Below are 23682 nucleotides of genomic sequence, written 5' to 3' on the forward strand. Positions count from 1 at the left end.
AAAATCTGTTGGTCAGCCGGGATTTCTCCAGCCCTGCAAGCCCTCAGCTCATTTTTCTCTCTGTCTGCCACCCAAAGGTATTTTTAAAGCTGAATGAAGACAGCTCTCATTCTTTATTGTGCTTACATTGCCATGGTCACAGATGTCACTGCTGTGCAAGCCACTGGTATTATTTTTGCTCTTAAGTACTTTCCTGGTTTCCCTTTTGCTGTGACAGTTTTGTCATTGTTGCTGGGAGCTGGAGCTGTTTCATTCATGGGCCACAAATGTTTTCTGTTAAGCACTGAAAACCTCCCATCCTCCTATTGTGCTCCTCCAGTTTACTATGGAGAGCTCCAGCCCCGTCCAACAGAGTTTGGTTTAATCCTTCTTCTTTTCCTGTTATTTTTAACATTTTCTCAGTTTTGCTTTAGTCACCCAAATGTATCATTGCTGTGAATTCAGTGATGAAATTCTCCTGTCTCATTCACTCACTGCAATCCCACATTTTGCTTCTTTTGGATTTCCCACATGCCAACACTTCTGCTCAATGTCCTCTGTGCTCCATCATTTCTGTTTGGTTCACACTGCTTGCATTGGCCTTGAGTGTCTCCTTGGCATCCTCTGCATGTTGGATTTTAAATTTAAAAAAATCTTCTCATCTTCCAGATTTGCAGATTTATTTTAAGGTTAAGCTCTCAAAATCAACACTTGCAGCTTCTGGTTATTTTTTTATTTATTTTTGTCCTAATGCTGTTTGTAAGCTGATACAGGAATGCTTCTAAACAATTCGCTTTTCAATAATGGACTTGGTTTTTTTTAGCAGAATGTTATAAAAAATGCTGCTCATTACTGGCCCTTTCTTGCACTTCTCCTGAGCCTTGTCATGTTAAAAAAAAAAAGCCATAATTTTTCTTCAGTCTTTCTGCTCTTTCACAATACTCTGGTTGAGTAATGCAGCATTTATTCAATTTATGCTTCCATTTTAAACAGCTACTGGACAAATGAATCACATCAGTAATACTGTGGTGCTGTTAACTGATTTATACTTAACTTTTATACTTTTTTTTTGTTTGTTTGCCTTTAAATATTTAAATTTCTTCTGTACAAAGACTGGATTTAAGGTTAGGATCAAGTTCTGCGTTTTATTTTGTTTTTATAGTGAGAGGTGAGTGCCTTGCCCAGCATTTATTCTGCGCTCCCCATAAAGTCAGTTTAATATTCTGCTTCATTTTCCATTCCTCTTGTACAAACACGCACCTTCCCATATTTGCATCCCCGTTGAGCAATGAGAAATTGCCAGTGCCTGTTTTTCCTGCCTGTTGAGGATCAGGTGTCATTTAGGAGGCATTTTTGGGAAATATTCCTTCAGCCCATTGCCCCCCGAGTGCCTGGGGAGTTATTGCAATCCACAGCTCTTGCCAAGGCCTGCTACCTCCACATTTGACAATTAAATATCAAAAGTTACACTTTAAACTCTAACGTTTATATATAATAAAAAGCTTTTTTAAATCTTTTTTCCCCCTCTATCTTCTTCATGCCTGAAATTAATGTAATTTCTTGGAAATTTAAGGCTGTCCACAGGATACTGATGGCCTCAGATACCTTTTTTTAAAAAAAAAATATATTATATTTCCATTGCCAGAATGAGATGTGTGCCCTCATTCAGACAAGACCAAGTCCATCTGTTCCTGCCCCTCTTTTTCCTGTCAGGATTTTTCATTTTTTCTGGATTTTTGCTGTTATTTCACCCCAGTTCCATGGCAAGAGTGGAGCACAAGGGAAAGCTGGGCTGAACCTTTTGTGTTCCAGCTTTTGTAGCAAAGCTGCTGTGGGCCCTGTGGGTTTTGTGTGTTTTTATTACAAAAATAAAAACATGTCAGAGCATGCTGACATCACCAACAGTTCCCAAATTCGTTTTCACCTCCTCACACAAACCAAAAGGAGAAGGAGCCCCTTCTATTCCCATTTTTTGTCCAGCTCAGGTCTCTCCATAGCTTTTTATTGAGCAGAAAATGCAAAGAAGTAAAAATCAGAGAGAAGTTTCTCATCCTTGTTCTCACCATCAGCTCCAGCACACTGAAAGCTGAATTTTTATCCCTGGCAATTGAGTAACTCTTCACAGAAAAATACTGGAAGTTCTTGGAATTACAAACATATCAGGCCACCAGCCAAGCTTTCCCTGGCCAGTGGATCTGAGTTTTTATGTGGGGTTTTTATTTTCTGCTGTTCTCTCTGAGATCATCAAAACTTATTGCAGCAAGGATTCAATATTGGATTTTAATCATTGTTCCAGAGTTTCAATGGGAATTCTCACTTCTGGAGCAGCCAGCAGATCCTAGCTGAAAAGCTGTTCATCTGGAAATTTTAAATTAAGTTTTATCCCAGTGCATTGGTAATTTTTAGCAGAATGTTCTAATCCCAAATGAAAATCAGATGTTCTTCATGGAAATAGGGAAGTCCAGACAATGGGTATTGTGTTTAGGTTACAGGACTTGTGGTCTTCCTTTCTTTTCATTTTATTTTCATTGCTTACGTTGCAGACGAGTCTTTGTTCATTTTGAGGAATAAAGCCGTTCGTTTAAAAGCAGTATTTTTTAAAAAGTTTGTATCCAAAAATATTTCTCTTGAGCTATATAAAAAATTGGATTTTCTGGAAATTCATTGCCCTCATGAATGGACTCCTGGCGAGCGAGGAATTTTTATGACCCCCTTAAAAAAACAATTGCAGGCATTCCACAAATAAACAATACATTGATTTTGGGGGGGCATTTTAATGGCTATTTTATAATTATTTGTTCTGCAGTGTTTATTTCAGTATGGTATGTTGTAATTTTTAACTGAGTTATCCTAAGAATTCTGTTGTGCAGCAGAGAGCAGAGCTTTGGAGCAGGAGCCAATTCCCAAGTGCAGACCCAGGCCTGACTCTGATATTTCACTGATTTATTGGAGTCCTGCAGGAAGAGCTGGAATAGTTCAAGCCAGCTGCTTTCAACTTCTTTTTGCATCTTGTTTTGGCAATTTTGATCTCTTTTTTTCCTCAATTAGATTTTCCTCCCGTGTCTCTCATTAATAAATGTCACGTGTGAATTTCCTTTTGTTTGGTTTTTCTCCTTTCAGGGCTCTTTTTGCTGAATAGCTGCCCACATCCACAGCTCCCCTGGATTTGCCTTTTCCTGTGTGTAAACCCTTGGGAGTTCTGATTTTCTGAACCCTTCTGATTTTCCAGCTCCACAGCAGCACAAACCCTGACATTGCACAAGAGCCTGGTTGGAAAAATGGGGATAAGGGGGATGAACAATCCTCCTTTTCCCACAGGGAGCAGCAGTTCCATCACTATTTCTTTTGGACAGGATTTCCTTTTCACTGCTCCATCTGCAGATAATGCAGGAGCTGCACAGTTTGGGATTCAGCTCCCACTCAGTTGCTGCAGTATTTTTTTCTGGTTTTGAGTCATGTCAATAATATTTTGTTCACCCTGAGAGAGCTCAGAGGGAAAATGATAACATTCAGAAAATTAAAGAAGTTGTGCAGCCAGGGTGAACCAGGGTTTCAGATGTTTGGGTCTTATTTTCCTTTTTGTCAAACCTCTGTGTGTGTCCCTTGTGTTCCTCAACTTCTGTAATCCACGAGGTAGAAATGTTGCTGGTTTTAGAGAAAAAAGCAGATTAACTGGCAGCTTTTGTACTTCTGTGTGTGTCTGGGAGCAGAGGGAACTGAAGCTCCATCAATAGCACAAAATATAAATGTGGACAGCAGTGCCATCACTGCTCAGATTGTCACTCCTCCTCGTGTGAGGCAGCCTGGCAGCCTTTCAAAGCTTGCTGCTGTCAGAAAATCATGAAACAGAAAAAAAAAACCACAAATCAAAGATGCCCTGGTCTCCTTCCAACTCTGCAAGAGCAGAAAGTCAGTGTGGCAAAAAGCAGATTATTTCTCCATTTTCCAGGGCTGCTCTGGTGTTCCAGGGCTAAGGCAGGGAGCAGGATGCTATGGAATAATAATATTCCCTTGGATTTACCCAATCCCAACAGAATCCTTTATTTTCCTGTCTGAATCAGTATTTCTGACTAAAATAAAGTGATTTATGAGCTCAGCAAACAGATGAAAGGAATGGATGTGAGCATCAGAGCAAGGTGTCCAAAATGGGCTGGTCCTGGGTGCTTTTGGGAGGTGAAACCAAGCTGGGTCTGTGCAAGTTCAAACTTGGCAGGACTGCGTGATTTCTAATTAATTGATGAATTTCACAGAGGTTTTATTTCATCAACATAAAAAAAAAAAAACTCTTTGCAAAAGACAAATGTTTTTTCTTGTAGTGGAGCTGAGCAATCAAGTTCTGTGTGTTCTGCAAAATCCCCAGCAGCAAAAAGAGAGTTATTGAAAAGCAGAGCCTCTTGCTGCTTTATTGCCCTACTAAAAATTGGGATTTGTACTTTTTGATAGCAACTGGAGAGAGTCAGTTTTAGTCAGCTGTGTTCTAAAGCTGCTAATCGGAAATAATTCGTCGTTTATTTTGTGAATTCCACGAAAATTTTAATATTTAACTGTCCCGAGAGTTAGATAAATAAAAAAATAATAAAATCTGCCTACAGAGATTTCTTGCTGCTTTTTTTTTTTTTAATAGAAAAGCTAGTAAAGTGAATTATCACAGAAAAAGTGAATTATCACAGAGACAGCAACATCTTCTGAGCAGTGCTGATCACTTCCAAGAAAAATAAAGCAGAGGAGGGAGCAAACTTGGGTGAAACTTGGGTGTCATTTATTAATTAACAACACAATGCTGAAATTAAGGACCTTTTCAATTTTCAGTTCCAACAGCTTCAATTTTACTCAGCTATATCTTAAAGCTGGAAATCTGAAATAATTTGTCATTTATTTTGTGAATTCCTTGAAAATTTTATTATTTAACTGTCCCAGCAGTTTTGCCTGCACAGATTTCTTGCTTTTTCTTTTATGGTAGAAAAGCTAGTGGATAATTTAATTAAACTTTTAACTTTAAATAGATTTTTTTTTTTAATTTTATTATTTAGCTGTGCAAACAGTTCTGCCTGCACATATTTCTTGCTGCTTTCTTTTTTGATAGAAAAGCTGGTGGGTAAAGTGAATTATCACAGAAAAAGCAACATCTGAGCAGTGCTGATCACTTCCAAGAGAATTAAAGCAGAGAGGAGCAAACTTGGGTGTCATTTATTAATTAGCAACACAATGCTGAAATTAAGGACCTTTTAAAATTTCAGTTGTAACAGCTTCAGCTGTACTCAGCTGTATCTTAAAGGTGAAAATCTGAAAGAATTTGTCATTTATTTTGCAAACTCCTTGAAAATTTTATTTTTTAATTTTTAACTCTAATTTTGATTACATTGAACTTTAATTTTAATTTCATTAATTAAATCTGAATAATCTTTTAACTTTAAATATTTTTCTTAATTTTAATATTTAGCCTTCCAAACAGTTCTGCCTGCAGAGATTTCTTGCTGCTTTCTTTTTTGATAGAAAAGCAAAGTGAATTATCACAGAGAAAGCAACACATTCACATTGGATTTCCCTCTGAGTTCTTCCCAACACAAAACGAACGTGCAGCCTCTGTTTGAAATAATTAGTTGTGGTTTACTGGGGGAATTTTGGGACTTTCATGTTGCTCTAGCTTTTGATGAAAATTTCCCTGCGCTGCCTTATTTAATTCTGGCCATCTGGATTAAAAGGCTCTCTTAATCTTAAATACAGATTGTAACTCTTTCTTTTGGAGTGTGCTGCCATAAAATTCGGGCAGCTTTCCAGCTTTCTTCATTAAAGCTTTCTTTATGAGGGTTTGTTGGCCATTAAACGATTGTTGTGCACAATGGGCACTTGGTTAGAATTTGCTGGGGCTGGGAATCAGTTACAGCACTAATGCAGTTCTGTAATTAAAATAAAAACATGTTTGTACCTGCTAGCATCTCCTGAGAGTGAGGAGAACACAGACTTGAAAGGCACCAATTTCTGCTCATAAGACGTTGAAGGGCTCTAAATCTGCCAGCGTTTTGTGCTGGGCTGTGGAAGTGCGATATTTTTTTTCCGTAATAACTGGGTTTGAACCAAAATCTGTGGTTTGTGACAGGGATAAAAGGGCAGTTTGATTTGTCATAAATCTCCTCAGATCTTTGATTTTTTTTTTTGTTTGAGGTTAGAAAGAAATGTGAATTTCTTGCAGAAAAAGAGTAATGGGGGATCCTCAAATCCTTTCAGAGTTTTGTTCTCCTCTTGTGGGTTTTTTATCAGGGAGCTCAATCTCACTCTGTTTTTTCACCTGTAAAGTTTTAAGAATTGTGAGAAAATTGCTTACCTTCATATTATTTTGAAAGGGAGTTTTTCATGGGTGTTTGTGCCATTTACTTTTATATTTTGGCTGTTGGGAAGTTGAAAGAAATAAATGTAAGTTTGTCCAAGCTGCAGAGTTGAACTCTTATGGGCAAGTGGGCCATAGCTGGTGTAATTTAATCTGATTTTAGCAGTATTTTAGGGATAAACTAATTAGATACTTAGATTATCCATATTAATATTATGTATCCATATCCATACATATTAAATGACCATTTAATAAATATTAGAAAATATTTCTTTATAACATTGAAGTTACGTAGCAGCTTTGAAATCATTTCTTTCCTGAACTTGCGTCTCCTAAAATTCCATCTTTGAGATCCCTTCTGGTAAATCTGCACCTGCAAAACTTTCCTGGGAGCTGAATTTGTGCACATGTGGTGAGATGAAGCTGCTCAATGAAATAATTTCATTTTCAATTGTACAAGCATCTGTTTGGCTGGAAACAATTTTCTGTCCCAGCTGAGAACTCGAGGGATGCAAACGTTGTGTCTGCAACAAATTCCTGTCCTGCAATTCAGTGTTGGTCTGCTGGAACTCTGCATTCAGGAGGGCAGAAATTTGCTTTTTGACATCTCAAATTGGAGCTCTCAAATTAGTAATTAAAACATTTCTAATGGACTAAAATGGATGATAATGTGGGTTTGCAAGATGGTGCAAAAGTCAAGGAAAGCTGCAGAATTTAAGTGCTTTGTCCCATGATTGTAATCAGAATTCCTACAGCAACAATTCTAATCAATAAAACCAGTTCTAATCAGAGTTGTTGGTGATTTAATCAGGAGTTTTAAATCTTGTTAACAAGTGAGGAACACAGACTGGAATAAAACCAGGAGTTTATAATTCTGCCTTTCCAGCTGAGAACTCGAGAGATGCAAACGTTGTGTGTGCAACAAATTCCTGTCCTGCAATTCAGTGTTGGTCTGCTGGAACTCTGCATTCAGGAGGGCAGAAATTTGCTTTTTGACATCTCAAATTGGAGCTCTCAAATTAGTAATTAAAACATTTCTAATGGACTAAAATAGGTGATAATGTGGGTTGTGGACTAAGCAAAAATCATGAAAGCTGCAGAATTTAAGTGCTTTGTCCCATGATTGTAATCAGAATTCATACAGCAACAATTCTAATCAATAAAACCAGTTTTAATCACAGTTGTTGATGATTTAATCAGGAGTTTTCAGTCTTGTTAACAAGTGAGGAACACAGACTGGAATAAAACCAGGAGTTTATAATTCTGCCTTTCCAGCTGAGAACTCGAGGGATGCAAACGTTGTGTGTGCAACAAATTCCTGTCCTGCAATTCAGTGTTGGTCTGCTGGAACTCTGCATACAGGAGGGCAGAAATTTGCTTTTTGACATCTCAAAGTGGAGCTCTCAAATTAGTAATTAAAACATTTCTACTGGACTAAAATGGATGATAATGTGGGTTGTGGACTAAGCAAAAATCAAGGGAAGCTGCAGAATTTAAGTGCTTTGTCCCACAATTTTAATCAGAATTCTTACAGCAACAATTCTAATCAATAATGCCAGTTTTAATCAGAGTTGTTGATCATTTAAATAGGAGTTTTCAGTCTTGTTAACAAGTGAGGAACACAGACTGGAATAAAACCAGGAGTTTATAATTCTGCCTTTCCAGCTGAGAACTCGAGGGATGCAAATGTTGTGTATGCAACAAATTCCTGTCCTGCCATTCAGCGTTGGTCTGCTGGAACTCTGCATACAGGAGGGCAGAAATTTGCTTTTTAACATCTCTCAAATTGGAGCTCTCAAATTAGTAATTAAAACATTTCTAATGGACTAAAATGGATGATAATGTGGGTTGTGGACTAAGCAAAAACCAAGGAAAGCTGCAGAATTTAAGTGCTTTGTCCCATGATTGTAATCAGAATTCTTACAGCAACAATTCTAATCAATAAAACCAGTTTTAATCAGAGTTGTTGATGATTTAATCAGGAGTTTTCAGTCTTGTTAACAAGTGAGGAACACAGACTGGAATAAAACCAGGAGTTTATAATTCTGCCTCTCAGCATGGGAACTCTGGATTTCCAAGCTATGAAGATTTCCCTCAGAATGGTGGACACACAATTGGGATGTTCAGGTCTTCTGAGGGAAATCTTCATAACTTGCAAATCCAGAGTTACCTGGAAAATCCTTTCTTTTCCTTTTTATGATTTTTTATTATTATTTATTTAATACCTTTGTTGATTTTGGAAAAAGTAGAAGGCTTTTCTTGCGAGTCTCATCTTCTCAGCAAAGTGCCTTTGCCAAGAGTTTATTTCACACGTGCTCAGGCCAGCTTTCTTTTCACATATGTGAAAAAACATCTTGGCAAGGGGTAAACAAAATACAGCAGAGAGAAAGAGACCTGTGTTTCTCATTGAAGTGAAAAGATAGATTTTTATGAAATAATCCTTTCATTGAAGTGAGTGATTAAAGCTAGAATAAATCAGATCTTAGAAGAGATTGCAGGGTAATTATGTAAGTTTTAAGCAAAAAGAGTTTGATGGTAATGAAGCTTTTTTGCTTGGGTTTGCCTGGGTTTTTCTTGGAAAAGGGCAGGATCATGTGATGGTGGAGCACAGCGTGTGAGAGCAGTTTGCTGTAAATCCAAACATCCCAAAGTGATTTGCAGAGCCCAGATGTTTGTCAGGTCTCTCTTCTGGAAGGGAGCAGGAAGGGTTTTATTCCAGGATTCTCCAGGGCAAATGGGCACTCGTGCTTGGCCCACAGAGAATTTATGGCTGAGGAGAAAAAATGATTCCTGCGAGAGAAATTCTCCCTTCTCCCTGAGAATTGTGAGAAAAATTATCCCAAGCGATCAGGAAAAAAAAATTTCTATATATATATATATATACACACATATACATATACATATACATATACATATACATATACATATACATATACACACACACACATATATATATGTAAAATATAAAATAAATATATATATTATATATATAATAAATATATAATAAATAAAAATATATAAAATGTATAAAATAAATATATATTAAATATAGCATATTATACCTGCTAGCATCTCCTGAGAGCTGCTGAGGATGAGGAGAAAACAGAGTTGAAAGGCAACAATTTCTTTCTTCTGCTAATAACATATTTTCCTGTTATATTGAATCAATTCAGGAATGTCCCCTGATCCCCAGAGATATTCTGAGGTGATTTTTTTATTGTTGGCTCAGTTTATCAGAGCCTGGTACTAAAACCACCAAATTTCTGGATTTAATCCCTGTGTGGGCCTTCACTGAAGAGTTGGATTTATATCATTACAACTAAAAATACACTTAAGATACTTTAATCACATATCTACCTGTCTGCTTCCACAGAATAACTAAGATTAATGACGTTGATTTAAATATTAGATATTTCAATATTTAAAATATTTAAATAATTAAATAATTGAACAATTAAATAATTAAATAAGTAATTAATGAAAATCATTTTTAAAGTAATTAGATAATTAAATAATTAAAAATATTTAATATTTAAAATATTTTTTAAATATTTCGATATTAGATCTTTTAATCACATAACTACCTGTCTGCTTTCGCAGAATAACTGTGATTAATGAGGTTGATTTAAATATTAGATATTTAAATATCTGGAAATAATTAAATAATTAAATAATTAAATAAGTAATAAAAATAATTTTAAGTAATTAATAAATAAAAATATTTGTTATTTAAAATATTTAAATATTAGATATTTTTATCACATATCTACCTGTCTGCTTTCGCAGAATAACTATGATTAATGAAGTTGATTTAAGTATTCGATATTTAAATATTTTAAAATAATTAAATAATTAAATAAGTAATAAAAATAATTTAAAGTAATTAAATAATTAAAAATATTTATTATTTAAAATATTTAAATATTAGATACTTTTATCACATATCCACCTGTCTGCTTTCGCAGAATAACTATGATTAATGAAGTTGATTTAAATACCTAATCCTTCCAGATAACATGATCATTTCAAAGGAGGAGGGAAAACCTAGAAAGCAAGCAAAACCTAATTTAAAATTTAAAAAAAAAAAATCAAAACAAAACCAAATGTTGATCTTTATTTGCTGTGCGACAGTTCTAGTTCCAAGCAGAAAACCAATGTCATTGAAAGTGCATATTGTGAGTGGGGGATGCATTCTTTTACCATTTATTTCCATCCTCCAGCCAAAGAAAGGCATTTTTTCCAGTTTTTATTTCAGCATTGCTGTGCTCTCTGTGCTTGGCTGGAAATGCAGCTGGGCCCGATTGGACATGGGCAGTTCCAGTCTGACAGCAGCACAACAAAAACTCACCGGGAATTAAAGCTCTGAAATGGATATGGCAGTCTGCAGTTGGAGGAAATAAAAGAATGTTTTATAGTTTTTGTAGCTTTTATAGGAACCTGCTGTTGATCAAATATGTTATGTGGTAGTGTGTTGTTAAGTTTCTTGTGTTATTCCCCCAATTTATGTATTGTTCTCCCCTATTATGTGTAAAATGGTTTCGTTCCCCCAGTTTTTCCCGCCACTGCTAGCCTGTCAGCTAAGTTGCTATAGTAACCGCTATTCATAGTTGCCGATATGTAATTGCTCCTCCCCTGGTTTCCCTTATCAGTGAAAGTTGTTTCCTCCCTGGGCCCAGTCAATCACTCCCTTCCTCCTCCCAGGTTTCGAGAACCTTCTCCTCTCTGGAGGTGGTGGCTGGCTGGGGTCCCAGGACACCTCCTTTACCTTTTGATTATTGGTCTCCATGGAGTGTCAGTTCTGTGAAGTTCATCCCCTCACCTTTCCCGATTGGTTCCGCCTGTACCCACCCCCCCTCCTTTATAATCCTGTTTCACCCCCTATGGAGAAACTTTTGCCCCGACGGGTTCCCGGTGTTTGGATCCCGCAACACCTTCAATAAACCGATGTTTAACCCCCGGGAAATGGTCAGCTCCGTTCCTCCCCTATACCAGCAGTGTGGGCCAGTCCACAGCCAGCACAGCCCGAGGCCCTCAGACGCCGAAGGGCGCTGGCCAGGAATTGCAGAGGGGCGTCGGCCTTTCGCCCTCAGCTAGCCGGACTCTAAACTTCGGGCCACATATGCCCCCCTCTGCACCCCTCCTTTATAATCCTGTTTCACCCCCTATGGAGAAACTTCTTCCCGGTTAGTTTCCCCGCGTTTGGATCCCACAACACCTTCAATAAACCGACGTTTAACCCCCGGGAAATGGTCAGCTCCGTTCCTCCCCTATACCAGCGGTGTGAGCCAGTCCGCAGCCAGCACAGCCCGAGGCCCTCAGACGCCGAAGGGCACTGGCCAGGAATTGCAGAGGGGCGTCGGCCTTTCGCCCTCAGCTAGCCGGACTCTAAACTTCGGGCCACATACGCTCCCCTCTGCAACGTTAAGGGCGCTCCTAAGCAAATACTGTGAGATTTTGGAGGCTCTTTGCACAAAATTTGTACCATGAGCTCTGTTATGAAAGGGTTTTATTTCAAAAATCAGAATCAAAGAGCTGCTGAGGGCTGTGGCGCTCAGAAATGCTCATTCAGGCTTTCCTGTTGTGGTTATTGAGAGTAAAGTCAGGGTTTAGGGCAAGGTCTTTCCATGATCATAACTCTCAGTATGTTTTTAAACATATTATTCTAAATTTGAAACTAGGTTTTGCTTGCTTTCTAGGTTTTCCCTTCTCTGGAATTATCATGTTATCTGGCAGGATTAGGTATTTAAATCAACTTCCTAAATCTTTTTGTGAAAACAGACAAGTAGATATATGTGATTAAAGTATCTTAAGAGTGTTTTTAGTTGTAATGATATAAATCCAACTCTTAAATTAATTTATTCCTACAGTTCTTTCCAAAGTGCAGGCAGATCTTGTAATTTCTATTTATATAGGTATCTGTAGTAACAATCAACTGCTGAAAAATTATCATTTCAATATATTTAATGGTATTTCTCTGATGTCTTAAGGTGCAGTAACTTTGCAGCCACTGTCCCATTGCAAGGGCAATTGTTGTAATAATACAAATCTGAATTTTTAGTTGTTATACTATAAATCCAACTCTAAAGTTAATTTATTCCCGCAGTTTTTTCCAAAGTGCAGGCAGATCCTGTTATTTGTAATTGTATAGGTAACTATAGTAACAATCTAATGCTGAAAAATTATAATTTCAACATATTTTGTGGTACTTCTCTCTAATTTCCTAACTTTGCAGCCACTGTCCCATTGGAAGGGCAAAAAATAACATAAATAATATAAATAATGGGCAGGTCCTGTTTGTATTTAAGATAGATATTTGTAGTAACAATGAAATGCTGAAAAATTATAATTTCAATATATTTAGTGGTATTTCTCTTAAATGTCATGAGGTGCAGTGATTTTGCAGCCACTGTCCCACTGCAAGAGCAATAAATAATATAATATAAATAATATAAATAATATAAATAATATAAATAATATAAATAATATAAATAATAACAGGCAGATCCTGTTTATATTTAAGGCAGGTATCTGTAGTAACAATAAAATGCTGAAAAATTATAATTTCAATATATTTAATGGTATTTCTCTGATGCCTTAAGGTGCAGTAATCTGTAGCCACTGTCCCACTGCAAGAGCAATAAATAATATAATATAAATAATAACAGGCAGATCCTGTTTGTATTTAAGGCAGGTATCTGTAGTAACGATGAAATGCTGAAAAATTATAATATTAATATATTTAGTGATATTTCTCTTAAATGTCATGAGGTGCAGTAACTTTGCAGCCATTGTCCCATTGCAAGGGCAATAAATAATGTAAATAATATAAATAATATAAATAATAACAGGCAGATCCTGTTTGTATTTAAGATAGGTATCTGTAGTAACAATGAAATGCTGAAAATTTATAATTTCAATATATTTAATGGTATTTCTCTCTATTGTCATGAGGTGCAGTAACTTTGCAGCCATTGTCCCATTGCAAGGGCAATAAATAATGTAAATAATATAAATAATAACAGGCAGATCCTGTTTGTATTTAAGGCAGGTATCTGTAGTAACGATGAAATGCTGAAAATTATAATTTCAATATATTTAGTGGTATTTTTCTCTCTAATCTCCTCACTTTGCAGGCCCTGTCCCATTGCAAGGGCTGTGCTTTGAACAATTTCAAGCAATTTCCATATTTCCAGAGAACTTTACAACACGCAGCTCTGTTTGATTTGTTCTGTGGAAGGGAATTAGGGGAGATAACATCTGCACTCTTGATGTGGTGCTTGCAGTACAGTTGTGTCCTTTTGAAGGATTAATTTAGAACTGAAGCCTCTGGGGGATTTCTCAATATCTATCAGGATTTTCACACACAGGCATCTTGAACTCCTTGAAGTCAACTCCATTCCAGTCAACATCTTCAGGTTATAAATTAGCTCCTAATTAGCATGATGGAGTTTTGACAGAAATTAATGAAGTCTTGAGAGCTCTTGCCTGTGTTAGCAGACTTTTCCCAGCTGTTCTGCAGAACTTCTCTAGGGAAAATCGGGGAAATAAATTCAGATTTAGCCAGAGTGCAGGTATAACAAAATGTGATTCCCAATTGCATTGTCTCCTGCCTGGAGTGCCCATGGTTTCTCACATTCCCCTCTCCAAGGAGGAAGAAATTAAAGAAAATATTGTATTTTCAGCAACTGGGACCCCAATATTCCAAACTTCTCCATCAGTTCACTGAAAAATGCTTTTCTCTAGGGAAATCTGGCACAGGAGAGAAAAGAAGCCGCTCTAGCAGTGAAGGTGGAGGTGACAAATTCACTTTGCTATTTATCTTGGTTGTGCTTGGTTGCTACAGAAAGGAATTGAAAAATCAAAGTATAAAATCTCTGTTGGAAGTGGCTGCAATAGATTTTTATCCATTCAACAGTCAAATGTATTAAAATTCTCATGCATTAAAATACTCATCTTCAGATATTTTGGGGTTTTTATGGGATAAAAATAACTGTAATTGGAGATTTGGACTGAGCCCTTTGTGTGCACTCAGCTCCTGAGCTGTGCTCCCAGTGACATTCCTGCTGCTGTTATTCCAGAGGAGATTTTGTTATTAATTCTGCAGCCAAACTGCTGGAGTTTCGTGTCTGTGGAGCCTATGTTCTTGGAAGGTTAATTTATTAATTTATTACATTATATATTATATTAAATATATTATATTATATTAAATATATTATATTCTACTATATAATTATGTATTTTATATATTACATATTATATATAATACATAATTATATATTATATATAATGTTATATATAATATAATATAATTATCTTATATATAATGTTATATAATATATAATTTTTATAATTTATGCAATGTATAATAGTCTATTATATGTAATATATAATATATATTATAATATATTATCTATCATACATATTATATTTTTTTATATATTATTATATATTATATATTATGATATATTATATATTATATACTCTATTACATTAAAGAATACTATACTAAACTATACTAAAGAATACAGAAAGAATACTTACAAAATGCTAAAAACATACCAATTATAAAACTCGTGACTCTTCCCAGAGTCTAGACACAGCTTGACCTTGATTGGCCAATAAGTCAAAATAACTGACACCAAAAATCCAATGGAACAATCACCTGTGAGTAAACAATCTCCAAACACATTCCACAGAGCACAACACAGGAGAAGCAAATGAGATCAGAATTGTTTTCCTTTTTATTCTGAGGCTTCTCAGCTTCCCTGGAGAAAAACCCTGGGCGGAGGGATTTTTCAGAGAATGTGAATGGCACAGCAGCCCTCTCTCATTTCCAGGGAGAGTCACAGGAAAAAACAAATGGCAACACCAACCCAGCAAGGGCACAGGCTGTGAAATAAACTGAGTGCATGATTGAACAGCAAATTCAGTTCAGTGATGGAAACTTCCTGCAGATCCATCTGCCTGTGTTCACTGAGGAACAGATAAGGAGTAAATGCTTCCCTCTTCTTCCTCCTCCTCTCCTTCCTTCTCTTCCTCCTCTTCCCTCTTCTTTCTCCTCCTCTCCTTCCTTCTCTTCCTCCTCTTCCCTCTTCTTCTTCTTCCTCCTCCTCCTTCTCTTCCTTCTCTTCCTTCTCCTTCTCTTCTTCCTCCTCCTCCTTCCTTCTCTTCATTCTTCTCTTCCTTCTCTTCCTCCTCCTCTTCCTTCTCTTCCCTCTTCTTCTCCCTTCTCCTCCTCCTTCCTTCTCTTCATTCTTCTCTTCCTTCTTCTCCTCCTCCTTCCTCTTCTTCCTTCTCTTTTTCCTTTCTTCTCTTCTTCCTCCTCCTCTTCTTCCTTCCTTCTCTTGTTTCTCTTCCTTCTCTTCCTCCTCTTCCTTCTTTTTCTCCCCCTTCTCCTCTTCCTCTCCTCCTCCACATAGCTGGAGGGTCCTGGTGCAATTCTAAGCTGCCAGGACCTGACCCAGGCTTATTCTACTCTATTTTGACTTTTTAGTCAGTTTTCCAGCTCCCTGTGACTCAGAACTGGAGTTGTGGCATGTGAGCCTTGGGATGTGGGACAGAGATGGAATTCTTGGCTTTATTTTCTCGAGATCCATCTGTGGCTCTGGGTTGTGTAAGATGCTGACCAAAATTGATTCTATTAGAATATATTTGCACATGGAAATTCAAGCTTCTGTTGTGTGTGGTGGTTTGAAATTTAACAGGGAAAAGTTTCTCTGAAAATTGCTGGATTTTGGAAGTATTTCTGCTGTCATGCTATCTTTGTTTTAGTTGTCTTAAATAGAAAATATATAGCAGTCAGGGAATGGTTCTTTATTGTGTCCAAGCTGTCTTTTGAGGGATTTCAATAATTGAGGTGGATATTTTAATATTTAAAGGATAAAAAGTCAAATGGCATTTGACTGTAAAAATACTCCTTTTTTCCTTTTTTTTTTTTGCCAGGAGGAAAATAATCCTAAATTGAGAGGTGTCTTTAGCTTGTTTGGACTTGTTAGTCTTCACTAAATAAAAAACCTCCAAAGTGTTTGGTTTGACTGAATTTTTTCTCATAGTTAAAAAAGCAAGCTTGCACCTGTGCATTGTTCCCTTTACTCTAGGGTTTGTATGATATTGTTTAGAGGGAAGTCATGTCCTTGAATTGGTGTTGAAACCTGGTTTCTGATTGAGGTGAAACTTAAAGAAAAGGGGCAATTTACAGGACTGGCTTATTTGTGTGAGGCTGAACAAAAATCACTCTGCTGTCAGAGTGATAAATATTTATTCTTTAGTCTTTAGTCATAAATATTTGGGATTTTACAAAGCAGAACTTTTGAGTTTTGTCCCCAGGAGCGTGGTGAGGTTTTGATTTTAAATTTCCAGTGCAAGCAGAGGAGTCTTCATTCTGAGGGTAATGTATAGGATCCTGAGGAATGGGTTTGGGTTAAAAGTGATTTCATTCCACACTTTCACACCTTTATCTAATTTAAATTAATTTTAAATAATCCTGTAATTAAGGCACTGCACCTGGAACCCAACATTTCTGTCTTTCTAAGCAGAAAAAGAGGTGGGGAAGCAAAAAGGTGACGACAGTGACATTATCCCAGGGGAAATTTTTCCATGGGATGAGTTTCCCATACAATAAATCACCTCCAGGTGTCCCTAACTTAATTTCTTTCTATAATTCTTGACATAATGGAAGATTTAAAGATGAATTAAGTATAAATGTGCTGAACTTTGTGCCTGTAATGGAGACAGCAAGGTGAGGAAATTATATTTATAGAAATCGTGGAGCTTTCAAAAGACTGCAGAAATAGCAATTCTGGAGAATCAATGCATCTTAATAATCCAGAGAGAAAAAAGCAAAATTACAAAAGGAATGCTGGAGGTCAGTCTTTTCAAAATGTGTTCATGCAGGACCCCTCAGAAGCCTGCTGAGGATTTGCTTTTATTTGATCTTTTCACCTGTGCACTCTGCAAATGCATCAGATTGTGCAGGTGTGGAAAATGGTTGCTGCCTTTTCTCTTTCCCCTGGAATGAGCTTTTAATTCCATCTGTGATTCGAAAATAACCTGGGAAACAACAAATTGTTCTAATATGTGGTGAAAATATGAAGATGGTGGTAACCAGCACGCCATGGAAAAAATTATTTTCCACCCTAATTAGTTCTCAGGACTCTTAGAAAGTATTGCTAAGAACACCCTCAGATTTTTTTTTTAATGCCTTCTTGTTTTTCATTGGAGCAACAGAAGCAATTTTTGGAAAAATAAATATCACAGCTTATCTTGAGGAGGATTCTTCCTCCAGGGGAAAGCCTTGCTGAGTTCATGAACTCCTTCCAGCAGCAGGATTAAAATCTTGCTGGGCCAGATTTATCAAAGGCACTATTCCGTGAGTGAAGATGGGAACACACGAGCAGCGTTTCAGTGCTGCTGAGTCTTTGCAAGCTCCTGCTTTGAATGCTTGCAGGAACAGGAATTTTGGAACAGGAATTTTGGCTCGTGAGACGTGGGGAGCATGTCAGTGCCTCTGCCAAGCAGCAGCAGCCTGCATTTCAGCTGCAAGAGAAACGCCAGATACTGGGATGTGTCTGGGAGGCTGCAAATAAATGTTTGGATTGGCCATGTCTTTAAAATGCATTTCAATGGATTTAATAAGGCTGGCATCCTTCCAGAAGGGCTGAACAAACACTTTGGGATCCCATCCTTCATCAGGGAGATAAATGCCAAAACTCTGGCTGACTTCAAAGGGAGCAGAATGAAGATCTCAGTCCCCAAAGACACAGAGTGATTTTTATCTCCTGAGCAGGAGGAGCTGTGTGATATATGGGAATATTAGGATTTTTGAAGTTTAAGAACCAGATTAAACAAAAGAAGTGAATCTCAAACATTGTGATATGTGGGAATATTGTGATTGTTGGAGTTCTGAGCAGAGTTTCTTTCATAGGCAGGAATCAGGACCTGAGTGATTCCTCAGTGTTCCAGTCACTGAAGGCACGTGCAGCCTGGCCTAGCCTGGTTTGAGCCTGGTTTTAGAGATGTTTTCTCTCTCTTGATGTGTTGTTGAGCAGTCAGGATGTAACAGCTTGCACTGAGCAAGGAAACTCCTCCAGTGATCCCATTGTCCACATGACTGCTTGCTCCAATCCGTGTTAATCTGATTTTTCAGCTGGAGTTGGTGGCGTGGAACAATGGGTGTGGGGCAGGCAAGGAGTAAGCACAGCAGGGCTGGCAGGGAAGGAAATACCTTGGAGTAGGGAGGAAATAACCATGGAGTAGGGAGGGAAATACCTTCCATTAGAGAAGAAAATAACTTTGTAGTAGGGAAGGGGATACCTTGTATTAGGGAAGGAAATAACCTTGTAGTAGGGAGGGAAATACCTTCCATTAGAGAAGAAAACAACCTTGGAGTAGGGAAGGGGATACCTTGCATTAGGGAAGGAAATAACCTTGTAGTAGGGAGGAAAAATCCCTTTTAGTAGGGGAGGAAATGCCTTGTAGTAGGGAAGGAAATACCTTCTATTAGAAGGGAAGGAAATAACCTTGTAGTAGAGAAAGAAATGCCTTGTAGTAGGGAGGGAAATCCCTTGTATTAGGGAAGGAATAACCTAGTAGTAGAGAAGGAAATGCCTTGTACTAGGGAGAGAAATAGCTTGTAATAGGGAGAGAAATAAACTTGTAGCAGGGAGGGAAATAACCTTGTAGTAGGGAGGGAAATGCCCTGTAGTAGGGAGGGAAATGCCTTGTAGTAGGGAGGCGAAAATACCTTTTAGTAGGGAAGGAAATAACTTTGTAGTAGGGAAGGAAATGCCTTGAATAAGGAGGGAAATAACCTTGTAGTAGGGAAGAAAATGCATTGTAGTAGGGAGAGAAATCCCTTGTAGTAGGGAAGGAAATAACCTTGTAGTCGGGAGAGAAATAATCTTGTAGTAGGGAGGGAAATCCCTTGTAGTAGGGAAGGAAATAACTTTGTTGTAGGGAGGGAAATAACCTTGTAGTAGGAAGGAAATGCCTTGTAATAGGGAAGGAATACCTTTGTATTAGAGAAGGAAATAACCTTGTAGTAGAGAGGGAAATGCCTTGGAGTAAGGATGGAAATCCCTTGTAGTAGAGAGGGAAATACCTTGGAGTAAGGAGGGAAATCCCTTGTAGTAGAGAGGGAAATACCTTGTATTAGAGGAGGAAATGCCTTGTAGTAGCAAGGGAAATAACCTTGTAGTAAGGATGGGAATAACCTTGTATTAGAGAAGGAAGTAGTACGGATGGTAATCCCTTGTATTAGAGAAGGAAATAACCTTGGAGTAGAGAGGAAAAATACCTTTTAGTAGAGAAGGAAATAACCTTGTATTAGGGAAGGAAATACCTTCTATTAGAAGGGAAGGAAATAACCTTGTAGTAGGGAGGGAGATCCCTTGTAGTAGGGAGGGAAATAACCTTGTAGCAGAGAAGGAAGCTCCATGTACTACGGAGGGAAATAGCTTGTAGTAGGGAAGGAAATAACCTTGTATTAGAGAAGGAAACACCTTGTAGTAGGGAAGGAAGTGCCTGAGTAGCTGGAAAAGCAGAACTGCCTCTTGGTGTAGAATATTTACGTGCCAAGAAAGAGCTGCAAAACCTGGGGTGGCTGAGCTCACTCGTTTGTTCTGTTTGAGCTCACAGCTCCATCCTCAGCCATCCCCGTTCCCTTTTGGGACTGCTGTTGGATTCTCTTTGGGGTTTATTCCTCCCCAGGTCACCTTCCCACTCCATCTCCCATTTTCCAGGCCCTCCAGGGAGGGTTTGGGGGCTCAGAATCAGCAGGGACTGGAGGGGATGGAGTGGTCAGGGCAAAATGAGCAGTGTGAGCTCAGGGATCTGGTGGGGATTGATGGATTTGGGCTGGTTTGGTAGGAATTGGTGGCTTTGGGTTGATCTGGTGGGGCTTGGTGACTTTGGGCTGGTTTGGTAGGAATTGGTGGCTTTGGGTTGATCTGGTGGGGCTTGGTGACTTTGGGCTGGTTTGGTGGGGATTTGGGCTGATTTGGTGGGGATTGGTGGATTTGGGCTGGTTTGGTGGGGATTGGTGACTTTGGGCTGATTTGGTGGGGATTGGTGACTTTGGGCTGGTTTGGTGGGGATTTGGGCTGATTTGGTGGGGATTGGTGGATTTGGGCTATGTGGTGGGGATTTGGGTTGTTCTGGTGGGAATTGGTGGCTTTGGGTTCATCTGGTGGGGATTGGTGACTTTGGGCTGGTTTGGTAGGAATTGGTGGCTTTGGGTTCAACTCTGGTGGGAGTTGGTGGATTTTGGGCTGGTTTGGTGGAGATTGGTGACTTTGGGCTGATTTGGTGGGGATTGGTGGATTTGGGCTATTTGGTGGGGATTGATGGATTTGGGCTGATCTGGTGGGGATTTGGGTTGTTCTGGTGGGGATTGGTGGCTTTGGGTTGATCTGGTGGGGCTTGGTGACTTTGGGCTGATTTGGTGGGGATTTGGGCTGATTTGGTGGGGATTGGTGATTTTGGGCTGATTTGGTGGGGATTTGGGCTGATTTGGTGGGGATTGGTGACTTTGGGCTGATTTGGTGGGGATTTGGGCTGATTTGGTGGGGATTGGTGGATTTGGGCTATTTGGTGGGGATTGATGCATTTGGGCTGATCTGGGATTTGGGTTGTTCTGTTGGGAATTGGTGGCTTTGGGTTCATCTGGTGGGGATTGGTGACTTTGGGCTGGTTTGGTAGGAATTGGTGGCTTTGGGTTGATCTGGTGGGAGTTGGTGGATTTTGGGCTGGTTTGGTGGGGATTGGTGACTTTGGGCTGATTTGGTGGGGATTGATGACTTTGGGCTGGTTTGGTGGGGATTTGGGCTGATTTGGTGGGGATTGGTGGATTTGGGCTGGTTTGGTGGAGATTGGTGACTTTGGGCTGATTTGGTGGGGATTGGTGACTTTGGGCTGATTTGGTGGGGATTTGGGCTGATTTGGTGGGGATTGATGCATTTGGGCTGATCTGGGATTTGGGTTGTTCTGGTGGGGATTGGTGGCTTTGGGTTGATCTGGTGGGAGTTGGTGGATTTTGGTCTGGTTTGGTGGGGATTGGTGACTTTGGGCTGATTTGGTGGGGATTTGGGTTGTTCTGGTGTGAATTGGTGGCTTTGGGTTCATCTGGTGGGGATTGGTGACTTTGGGCTGGTTTGGTAGGAATTGGTGGTTTTGGGTTCATCTGGTGAGAGTTGGTGGATTTTGGGCTGGTTTGGTGGGGATTGGTGGATTTGGGCTGATCTGGTGAGGATTTGGGTTGATGTGGTGGGTATTGGTGACTTTGGACTGTTTTGGTGGGAATTGGTGGATTTAGGTTGATCTGGGGGGATTTGTGGATGGTTTGATGGAAACTCTTTTGCTGTTCATAGCTGGATGCTTCTCCTATTCCAGGCAGCTTTTCTTTCATCTTGGCTGTAAAACATTTTCTGGAAAATTTTAGATAAAAAGCCTAAATATAGCTCTTTGTTAACGTCCTCCTTCCAAATTCTCCACATCTCCTCTCCTGTGTCTCACTTTCTCTTCTGAGTCAATGATGGCAGCTATGCCCATTTATAATTTTCTGATTTAAACAGAATTTTCTTGCATTGTGCCAAGCCAGGCACCAGGTTGCTTTTTTGAAGTTGCACTGATTGAGATCATTATTTTCCCTTCTGCACATTGCTGTTCACTACTCAGTTAATACATGGAAGAAATGATCCATCTGAGAATCATGGATTGAAGAGAAAATTTTCACTAATTAACTCTATTATAAAACATTTAGGAGCAGTTGTAACATTAGTAACAATAATTATGTCTCCCACAATGAATAACCTGCTTATTTTCTTGCATTTCCAAGTCAGAATATACAGATTTTTGTGGGGAGGATGTGTGCAGCTTCCCAAGACCCAACTCATGGGTAAAGGTTTCTCCTTTTGATGGGTGGCTTCTTTCTAGTTCAACAAATAAACAAAAAATAAAAAGTTTTCCTTTGAGCCGGAGATGGGAATTTCATTCAGCTGTGGAGACAGCTGATGTGCCTTGGGGCAGAATATGGGAAGAAACAGATGGCCATAAAAGGAGAAGCAGTAGAGAATAAAATAATTGAAAATTCCAAGCAAGAGTTTATAAATAAAATCTGTGGGAGCTTACTGTACATAAACAAAAAATCCAAGGTAAGAATCCTGCATTCTGTTTGAATTTTAAAGGGAATAACCCAGGTAACTTGCTGGGTTTGCATTCACAGTCTGGTTTTGGGCTTTGTGCTCTGTGGAAAGTTTTGCCGTGTTCCGCAGGGATGTGCACGTCATGTAAATTAAAAGTGCATTATTTTAAATTGAATCTTACCTGCATTTGTCTGCAGGATGTTTTGACTGTGTTTGTTATTAGAGTGTTTTCTGCTCATAAAAATTAATAATAGTGTGAGTCAAAACAGTTAAAAATTCAAATTGGCCTTGCAGTGCTGTGAGCTCCCTTTGAATTTTGCAGATTCCTCAAACACATCCTCTATGTCCTTATAATGTCTAAAATTATAAATATTTCTCCTTAGGTAGAGGAATATTTCTTCAGCATTAAATAAGTGACTGCTCAGACTCTTTATTCTGGCTCTTGGTGAAACATTTGTGTGCATCCAACCCAGGCCATTTTATGATTCTGTGATCTTGGTCATGATTTTAATTATTATAGTTGAAAATTGATGATCTTGGTCATAATTTTAATTATTATAGTTGAAAATTCATTATCTTGGTCATGCTTTTAATTATTATTATATTTGAAAAGTCTTATTTGGGTATAATTTGGACGTTCCTGTGGGTCCCTTCCAACTCAGAATATTCTGTGATTTTTGAGCACTGTGACAAGCCACTACAGCATGCTGGGGTTGTGTGTCTGTCTGTCCCAAATTCTAATTTATGTGCTGTCAAAAAGGTATTCTCCTCCTGAAACTGAACTTCTGTTCACTCATTGAGGGGGGAAAAAAAAACCTCCCAGTGTGTAGGTCAGCATAAACCATTGCATTTTGGCTTCCTTTCAAGAAATGCTCTTTATTTCTTGGTCGCCTGTTTCTTTCCAGCGTCTCTGAAGGAGGCAAACCCTGATTAAAGGAGCACTGAGCACATATCAAAGGCACAGAACCGTTTCCAGGGACGTTCCTTCATTTTTTTTGTGTTGTAAGAATAATTACAACAAGTTTGATTTGCAGCTGCTGCCAGGACAGCTCTTCCAGTCGAGCCGACTTGGAGAAGGTTGAAAATACGGTGGGAGGGAGGGAAAATTCTGTTGCTACTTGCCCAGCGTGAGCGCAGAGCTCCCCGCTGCCCCTCTCCTCCTTCTCCCCTCGTCGCCACGAGCGCTCTGTCATGTTGACACTGGCACCGGAGCTTTTGGAGAGAAGCACTTTTATCATT

At 38.7% G+C, this 23682-nt stretch overlaps 1 protein-coding gene across 2 annotated transcripts in view; it reads left to right on the top strand.

Annotated features, from left to right (window-relative positions):
• Positions 1 to 23682, top strand: part of ATG7 (autophagy related 7) — a 115472-nt gene that overhangs the window by 64363 nt on the left and 27427 nt on the right. The window contains exon 19 of one of the 2 annotated variants that reach the window (XM_074550128.1): positions 3100 to 3129. The exons of the other annotated variant lie outside the window; for it this stretch is intronic. Within the exon in view, the coding sequence (XP_074406229.1) occupies positions 3100 to 3114 (15 nt within the window). The 3' untranslated portion in view covers positions 3115 to 3129. Of the gene's footprint in view, positions 1 to 3099; positions 3130 to 23682 lie in introns of those variants that run through there. 2 annotated transcript variants of the gene reach the window in all.

Source organism: Zonotrichia albicollis, chromosome 12 (assembly GCF_047830755.1).
Source record: "Zonotrichia albicollis isolate bZonAlb1 chromosome 12, bZonAlb1.hap1, whole genome shotgun sequence".
NCBI classification, from domain to species: domain Eukaryota; kingdom Metazoa; phylum Chordata; class Aves; order Passeriformes; family Passerellidae; genus Zonotrichia; species Zonotrichia albicollis.